Genomic DNA, 9,784 nt, shown 5'->3' with positions numbered 1-9,784 from the left:
TATTTAATCAAGGTTTTTAACTTCCTGACAAGGCCTTAGGTATAATTTTAGCAGATGAACAACTTAAAAACTTAAGTCATAAATTGAAATTTAAATATATGGCTGACATAAACGCTGCTGTTTAAACTGACCAGCTCGTCAGTTACAAAAACAAGCACTATGAAGATTAAGTTAAGCAGGCTTTATATTTCCTATAGCCTCCAGTTCCAGACTACATCTGTTTTCTTTGATACACAAAACCAGAGTTAAAATAGCTCCATTTATCACAGCATGATTGTAGGCAGACAAACCAGCCTGTCTGTTTCCAGATAGTGAAAGCAACTGTTATTAATCAAAATTACAGGCCAAACCCTCTAAGAGAAACTGCATCAATACTCTCCCAACCCCCAGCCCTTCTACTTTTGAACTCAAAAATGGTACTGAGAATGTCATGATACTGCCTGAAGGTCAGTAACTAAAGATGCTCCTATGAGGTTGCCTTGAGTTTTAAGTTCAGGATGCAAATTAAGGAAAATCTTTTCTACACATATAAAAAGCAATCTTTTGAGAGCTCTATTATTAACTTTAGAAGGATAATTAAACCCATTCTATTTAAAATTTATATGGGAAGATTTCTGCTTTATGAAACTATACTGAATAGCACAGGATATTTGAAATTTACAAATTAGATGATTAACTTTAAGCAGAGAAGCATATATGAAAATAGACATTTTTTATAGCAAATTTTGTTACCAATTATGCTGCTCTTTCATACAGATTGTAACAGAACCTCCTATAGGGTGAGACTAACTGCAGGTTATAGATGAAAATGTTAAGACAATTGTTGAATTATATTCCTTGAATATATGGGTCTTTTTCAAATAAACTATAACCCTTTCTTCAATGGTTAGAGTAGGGGGTTAAGAATACAAACCAGAGTTTCACTTGGTGCTGTCTACTGCTTTTATTTTTTTAGAAGACTACTGTTTCTTAAGCACCTACTATATGCAGGACACTTCTGATGCTTTACATACATTATCACACTTAAGTGTTACAATAATCTGAGGTAGGTACTATTCCCATTTTGCAGATGAGAAAACTGCAGCTCAGAGAAGTTATTTCCCTAAGGTCACACAGGTAGTTAAGTGCAGAGCCAAGAGTCAAATACAGATTTGATTCCAAAGCCTATGTTTTTTCCCCTCTGTTTGTAAGCCTCTCAAACTTGCATTTGTTTTAAGATAAAGGCTTAAATGGAATCTTACACATATAATACATCTACGGAAGAACACCAAAATGGCTGGTGTTGGGCAGTTGTAGTGAAAGGCACATTATTTTACCCTACTTTTCCACAGAATAACTGACTCTGCTAATACACATTCTCAGAAATATTATGGAATAAACTGAGCCTTTTCAGGATTAAACATGACCCTATATTCAAACAAGGCCTGATTATTAAACGTTTGAAGCTAAATTAGCAAGGAGACTAATGCCATTCTAACATGAAAAATTCAGAGATGTTTGAGAATTTGCAAAATTGCCCCAAATTCTGTGAGCGCTTGGGCACTTAACTACACACGTAACATATTCATTGAGCATCTACTTCTATGTAGAACAGCCAGTCACTGTTCTAGGGACTGGGGAACACAGTGACGGACAAGATACAGTCAGTAACCTCATTGAACTTATTCGAATGAGGAACACATAAACTATACAAGAGAATAGGGAAGACGCCTCTAAGAAGGTGACATTTTTATCAGAGATCTTCATGATGGGAAAGTGAGCCATGCAAATATCTGGGGGGGAAAAAACAAGAGAAGGAACATCAGGAAGAGACGGAATAAATAGCAAACGCCTTGAAGGGGGGAAGAGGGTTGATATGTCTGAGAAATAGCAAGGACACTACTGCTAGAGGGAAAAAGTAGTAAGAGATGAAGACAGAGAGATAAAACACACAATGTATATCCTTGAAGAACCTCATAAGGACTTTGGATTTTATTCTGAATGTGAGGAGAAAATACTGAGTTTTAAAAAGATTACTTGGGCAGCAAGAGAGACAAGAGCAGGGGAACAGGAGTGAAGGTGGACAGACCAATTAAGAGGCTGCAATTGTCCCAGCAGGAAAAAACAGTGATTTGAACTAGGGTGGTGGTGGTGATCCCTTCTGGTATTTGGGAGTCATCAGCATAAGGATGGTGTTTTAAGTCCTGGGACTGAAGTAATCATTGAGGGAGTGAGGAAACACGGAGGAACGAACTGGCTCTGGGCTGAGCCCTGGAGCACGCCAGTGTTTATAAAGCGGTTTAGAAGACAACCTAGCAAAGGGAAAGCGTCTTCATTTTACCAGCACATACGAAATATATTTTGTATTCAGGCTTACCTAGTTTCTTTTTCTAAGCCATAGAGGAATCCAAGTGGTTCAGAATTTGTTTACACACAGTCATATTTTTGACTGCATGAAAATAAAAAATATGAGAAATGTGATAGAAATAAAAGATTCCTATTTAAATGAGGCAGAACCTCTCAATAAATTAATATGCAATCAAACCTTGCTACATTCAAGTTCAAGTTAATAATTTCTAAAATTAAATTATTTCTTCAACCTTGGAGTCTTCAACAAAAAAAGGCTTATAAGCCTAGAACCTGAAAATGCACATAAATTATACAAGGAGTTTTATTGTAACATGATCTGACCTGCATTTGTTTTATTACCTGATACTGCTGACATGTTAGAAACCTATAATCAGGAAGTATAAAAACAACCAGAAAGTCAAACTGACTTACGTGCAAGAACTGAGAAAACAATGAAATAGCTATGATGAGGAAATTTAAATGTTCATTCATTTCTGTTTTAACATCTAAAGCAGGACAAGCAACTAACTTACTGTCAAAATTAAAGAAACAGGTTTTATATTTTAAAAGAGAAAGACTAATGTTTAGTATTTCTTCTCATATACTTTTAAATGCATGTGCCTCTTTTCAAAGGCTTTCAATTTCAATCTTTTTAGCTTTTGGCCTATTTTCACTATTATGTTCTTAAGTCAGAGGACAAGGACCCTGAAGCAGGATGAACTGAGTTCAAACTCAAATTCTGGCACTAACAACTATTGCTGATACTTTGAAGTTACTGTACACTCAGAGGCTTAATATATCTTCATCTGAAAGACAGGAACAATATCTACTCCACAGCATTTTGATCAGGATTAAAGGAGACTGTCATGCAGAGCACCTAGCAAATATTTACAGCTTTATAAATGTTAATTCCTTTCCTTATTTTATCTTCCTTCTCTTTGATGTTTTAACATCTATAGCCTTTACATGTTTATTAAAGTCACCTTTTGAGTGCTTTTCAAAGAAAATGGGAGACTCTTATCTTGGTTAAAATATGATGATATCATAAACCTACCAGTTTTGATCAGCAGCCTTTTGAAATGCTATAATATTTTACTTTACTGGATTGTAAGATCCTTCAAGGCAAGGACTACCATTCTTTGAAATCCTATTGCCTAGTGGACCAGTAATATTTATAATGTGGAAAACATATTATACAACAATACTAAAAAGCGTTAGGGGGCTTCCCTGGTGGCGCAGTGGTTGAGAGTCTGCCTGCCGATGCAGGGGATGCGGGTTTGTGCCCCGGTCCGGGAAGATCCCACATGCCGTGGAGCGGCTGGGCCCGTGAGCCATGGCCGCTGAGCCTGCGCATCGCCTGTGCTCCGCAACGGGAGAGGCCACAACAGTGAGAGGCCCGCGTACCGCAAAAAAAAAAAAAAAGGCATTAGGCATACCTGGTATCAAAAATATCCCAGGAGCTATTTATATTTTTTGCTTTGGAATCAAGAATTGAATAATCATGATCTTTTGGTTAATTAAGGTTTATATCTTTTCAACTATTCTTTAAATTAATTTCTATTTGTTTACTGAATAATAAAACAGATTATTAACCACAGCTTTCACAAATAAAGTCTTAGTCTCAAATAAATTTGTACTAGAATTACTTAACTCTTTATTATTTTAAATTTGTGTGTATTTTTTTTTTCTCCTGTAATGACAGCTTCACACATACATTATTTCAAGTATGTTTATGTAGGTTATGTTAGAGCCTGCTAAGAAGCTCTCAGTGTCTGGGGTGTACCTGAATAAGTATTGTCAACACTTCTGCCATACTAAACTTTCAGCATCTCACATACAGACACTATTGGTGGGACCTGAATATCCTCATAGATCCTAAAGGAGTAAAGTGTCATTAGCAAGAAAAAAAAGCGTTGGTTTGGCTTTCCTCCACAATGTTGCAGGTCATTTGGTCATTTCCATAACTTCTGTAGAATTTATCTCACTGTAAAGCTTAAGTAAACGAAGAACATCCTCTCACAATTAAGGAAATTAGTTCATATAACCCAGTTATCTAAATAACAATTAAGCCTCTATTTCTTTCTATATAGTACAAGATTTGGCTATTCTTACCCTCTTGCAGAATCACATCTCTCTCATATTTACTATCACAAACATAGCTCCTACAGTTCCTGACCTTAAAGGAAAAAGTGCACTTGTTGGCTGCTGACATGTACCAAAAGGCAAAATTGTTGGCTATGGAAGGAAAATTCTTTTTTTCTTCAAATAACTAAATTATTCTGTTTCCTCCCTCCATGAAATCAATTTAGAATGAAGAACATATTACTTAATGATATTATGTAATTTTACAAGTATACTTGTAAATTACATAGTAATATAGTGGCATCCTAAAATAAAATATACAAAAAAGATTTAAAATAAAGTATATAGCTTTCTGAACATTTTAAAGGAAGGTGCTAAAGTTCTAAGCACCTTTATGAAATACCTCATGTTTACAGTTCCAAAATTAGGTTTAGACTTTTAGATTAATTAAAAGTTTTTAATTTCACTTGAGACGTTTCTAATATCCAGTTTCTTCCCTTCTTCATTTTTGTCATTCTAGCATTCATTAGAATCTCCATCAAAAGGTAATAAACAGGAAAAGGAGGAAAAGAACAAATTCATTCACTTTAATGCTTATCAGTCAGCTAAGTTAGAAATTTATTTGTGGAGGTTAAGAAAAAGTAGAGGGAATGCAAAAGATTAAATTGATACAATGATGCTGGGAATTGTCTATTTCATTCATCCACATTAGCAATCTTCTTCAGGCCTGCCTGCAATAATGTCATATGAACACAGATCCTCCACAGCCCACTCTGTTTTCTACCAAAATTCTTTCAATCATCCTACAAACATGTATGGAGGGCTGACGGGGGCCAAGCACTGTTCTAGGTGCTGGTACACAGAAATGAAACAGAAGTCCCTGTCCTTATGGATCCTACTTACCAGTAGGAGGAGATAGCTAATCTCAAGAAGTATAAATATATAGCATGTTAGATAATGCTAAATGCTATGATGGAAAATCAAACAGGGAAACAGGGATATGGAGAATCCAGAGTAGGAGTATAAGCTGAAATTTTTAAATTCAGTGGTCATTTATCTTCATGCACTTCCCTAAAAAAATTTTTTTAATTAAAAAAATCTACACATATATTTTCTAGGCACCAATTTATATTGAGGGATATATTAAAAACACTGGTAGATATGTCTAGGTAGATATAACATAGGTAGATATATCATAATTTTTATTACTGATGTGATCAACTCTCCAATAAAAATACTACAATGATCAAAAAGAAAGACTAAAACAGCATTAAAATCTTGAAAAGATTTTTTCATATCCCGCCTTGATTAATTTGCTGAATTTTGGATGGGCAGAACAAACAGCTATTCAATATATAGTACAACTGACTTTAGCTACATTCCAATAGTGGATGAAAAACATTTAGGTAGGGCTTCCCTGGTGGTGCAGTGGTTGGGAGTCTGCCTGCCAGTGCAGGGGACATGGGTTCGGGTCCTGGCCTGGGAGGATCCCACATGCCACAGAGCAGCTGAGCCTGTGTGCCACAACTGCTGAGCCTGCGCTCTGGAGCCCGCGAGCCACAACTACTGAGCCCGCGTGCCACAACTACTGAAGCCCACGCCCCTGGGGCCCGTGCTCCCCAATAGGAGAGGCCACTGCAATGGGAGGCCTGCGCACCGCAATGAAGAGTGGCCCCCGCTTGCTGCAACTGAAGAGAGCCTGCGCACAGCAACGAAGACCCAGCGCAGCCAAAAATAAAAATAAATAAAATAAATAAATTTATTTAAAAAAACAAAAAACATTTAGGTAGGTTCTTTTTCCCCCTTTAAAAATTTTTGCTCTAATGGTCAAATACCTCCCAGGCTTGCTGGGCTATCTTGGGTAACATGAAGTTCCTGAGAACTCAGAAGGCTGTCTAGGTTCTGTTATCTAGGCAGGCTTGTCAAATCAAGCTTCTGTCAGTTACTACCACAGCACAGGCAACCTCAGTGACAGACATAACAACTTCAAAGAGAGCCCTAGTGCTCTCAAATTACTCATATTATGACTCCCCCTAGCACTGTATCAAACCAAATATTTTAAACAGTAGGAATATTAGAAATTCTACCCCCAAAAAAGAATACCTCCGTGGTGATGCGACAGGCTCCCTCCATTAGCGAGGATTTCTTCTCTAGCAGCTGCCTGTATTTGGAAACAAAACAACAAATAGATCACTTTGAGGTGAAAGAGTAAGACCCAACTCCCAAAGGAGATACATACTTTCTGGGTTAAATAATAAAGGAGAAGCCTAATTTTCCTTTCTCTTAGGTTAACTGTATTTAAAGAGCAATTAAAATATGCAGCCTAGCTTTATAAGTTTTTTTCTAGTGAATAGTCGCAGTGTCTACAATTGTTACATCAAGATTCTAGAAAAGAAAAAGAAGGCAAAATGACCAATTCATCAGACTAAATGATTAATAACAATAAAAAAAAAAGTTTTGTGAGGAGTCCGGTCCTACTCTGAAGTAAACATCTCACTATACCAACAAACATTAATTGACTGTATATGGTATGTCCAGAAAAGTACTAAGCAATTTACCTGGAATTACTCAGTTATTTTCACTAAAGCCTTATGGAATAATTTCAATTACTCCTATTTCACAGATAAAGAAAATGAGGCTTGGATGGTTAAATTACTCACCTAATATCATACAGTGGGCATAAGACTCAAGATTACTTACAAAGCTATCAGGGATTAACGGTAAAAACCCTTATGGAGAACATTTCTTAGGTCAATGCCTTGGGACAAATTACTTCTCAGGCTTATGGATATCTAAGTGTGAAAAAAAACACCTTGTTTTATCCTCTTAACATGTTAGGCTCCAACTAGGCTCCTTAAAGAGCAAAAAGGTTAGAAAGATAAACACTTAAAGCAATGTACAGAATGACTGAAGTACAGGGTGAAAGAAGGGTTACAGAAACTGGAATTACATTCAATTCATGAGTATATAACAGATATGAGGTAAAATCCCTACAGTGCCTTGAACCTCCTAGAATTACTTGGGTGTGTATAAACCATCAGAGTTAGGCCACAGTAGAAGAGGCCCTCCCTTCAGGAAGGACAGATGGACCACATCTCATTGCAAAGTAATTTATAAGAACCCTCATCACTGAGAAATTAGGGTTTTTCAAATGAATCATACATATGCTAGCCCTACTCGAAGAGACTATGTCATCTAACAAATTATTTTATGTAAAGCAATAACTACTTGAAACCAGCAGCACTTAGAGAATGGCTGTTTGGCTTGGGAAAGAAGGAACACTTTCATTTTTATAGTACTATAGGGAAGGAGCCTTTGGGTAGCCAGAGGGCAACACCAAAACTGTTGTGGCCTCTCCCATTGCAGAGCACAGGCTCCGGACGCACAGGCTTAGCGGCCATGGCTCACGGGCCCAGCCGCTCCGCGGCATGTGGGATCTTCCCGGACCGGGACACGAACCCGTGTCCCCTGCATCAGCAGGCGGACTCTCAACCACTGCGCCACCAGGGAAGCCCAGGACTCAAACTTTTGAGGATGATGGATATGTTCATTATTTTGATTGGGGTTACAATTTCACAGGTGCATACATAGGTCAAAACCCATGAAACCGTACAAATTATGTGCAGTTTACTATATCTCAATTATACTTCAGAAAAGCTGTTTTTTTTTTGTTTTTTTTTTTTAAAAGGAGGCATAAGAGGGAGCCAACCATACCCTGTGGTTTGGGTCTAAAAGTGTGCCACTGAAAATCACCTTGTGGTACTACCTTTGGCAGGCAGGCAACAGAGTTAACACTAGGACACCTGAGGTTTTATTTTTAACAAACCCCAGTCTCCTCCTGCTTCCTCCACAGTCTAGTCTGTTTCTTCAACTCTAGGCATACTTGTCATCAGAAATATTGACTATCAAACAGAAGGCATTATAAAAATTAGACGCTTAAGGTCATTTAAGAAATGTGATAGAAGCTGCTGGCAAATGAACCTCAAAGGCCTACATATAACTTAAGCAAACAAAAAAATTATAAACCTAGAATTAGGAAATTACAGCAACATAGGCCAAGAGCTTTAGAGCCGCTGACCTCAAAAGCAGTCACCATATGGAGCTGGCTGGGCTGCTGAAGTGATATCAAGGGTCCATATAGTCTTCTGTTATTTAATTTAATCAGGTATTATGTACTATAAGTAATATCCAAAGAATCACAGGCAACAGAATATTAATTTTAGAATATTAATTGTAATATGTATAGAGAACATGAATTTTAGACTTCTAATTCAGTATTCAATCCAGTGTAAAAATTATGTTTCTCATTTCTATGGGCTATCAACCAGGTAAACCCCAAGTTATTAAAGACAGTCAAACTAAAATTCATAAATTGATAGTAAAGTTTACTTAAATTAATAAAAGAATGTAAGAGCTATATTCACGTATGCAAAATTACCTCGGTTTGTTCAAACACAGTCAGTGGGTCACTGATTCCCCTGTAGTTAAAGGCAAAGTAGAAATAGATACATGCACCTGCATCATAAGTCTGAGTCACCCTAAAAAACAAACAGACAAAAAAATCCCCCACAAGGCTTTAAGTGAAATCAGATTTAACATCTAGAAACTTAAAGACAAGATTGTTTGAATGATTTGCTTAAGCCATAATCTCATTCTCTACCCACCCTCTTACTCCCTGGATGGAAAATAGATTTGCTGGATAAAGGATATCTAAGAACTACTTGTACTATTTTTATAACATTTTTGGTAAGTCTGGACTATTACCCCAACAATTTTTTAAAATTTTAAGACAATGTAAATATTTCTCCAACTGGCCTGAAATAAACAAAATTCCACTTCCTCAGAAGGGATTTTTTTTAACAAAGTATACTGCAGTTATAGACAGCCCCAAAACAGACTACATGGAACTTGGTGATCCATTATAAGTCTTCTAAGCTTCCTCAAAGTTAACAGAAATACATATGAGAACTTAAAACTAGAAAACAAGAAAAATGTTCAAATACCAAAAATGATCAGACTGGGTAAAACACAGCACCTTCACCAAGTTCACATTATTAGTAACAACTTTGAAAACAAATTGAATGACACGGCCTTAAGAGAGTATCTCCGAAGGTTTTACACTCTAGGTCCCATATGTGTGCATGTTGTATATGTAGTATTTGCAAAAGGTATCAAGAATGTTAGATTAATAAATCATATACATGATATATATCTGGGCTTTCAAAATGTAATTAGGTGAAGCATTTAAAAGGGAGCCAAGGTAATCACAATCAAATCTCTGAATGCAATTTACAAAGGTTCCCACAAAGAATTTAATTTAACAGAAAGAGCAAATACAGAGGAAATACTTTTTTTTACTACACAATACAAACAG

General features: G+C 36.6%; 1 protein-coding gene across 1 annotated transcript in view; it reads right to left on the bottom strand.

Annotated features, from left to right (window-relative positions):
- Positions 1 to 9,784, bottom strand: part of AGPS (alkylglycerone phosphate synthase) — a 132,731-nt gene that overhangs the window by 12,967 nt on the left and 109,980 nt on the right. The window contains exons 18-19 of the mRNA XM_024732873.1: positions 8,849 to 8,948; positions 6,514 to 6,571 (exon numbers count right to left, since the gene is read on the bottom strand). Of these exons, the coding sequence (XP_024588641.1) occupies positions 6,514 to 6,571; positions 8,849 to 8,948 (158 nt within the window). The remainder of the gene's footprint in view (positions 1 to 6,513; positions 6,572 to 8,848; positions 8,949 to 9,784) is intronic.

The sequence above is a fragment of the Neophocaena asiaeorientalis genome, unplaced genomic scaffold (genome assembly GCF_003031525.2).
Source record: "Neophocaena asiaeorientalis asiaeorientalis breed wild unplaced genomic scaffold, Neophocaena_asiaeorientalis_V1.1 scaffold96, whole genome shotgun sequence".
Taxonomy (NCBI): Eukaryota; Metazoa; Chordata; class Mammalia; order Artiodactyla; family Phocoenidae; genus Neophocaena; species Neophocaena asiaeorientalis.
This window is presented reverse-complemented; position numbering and strand designations above follow the sequence as displayed.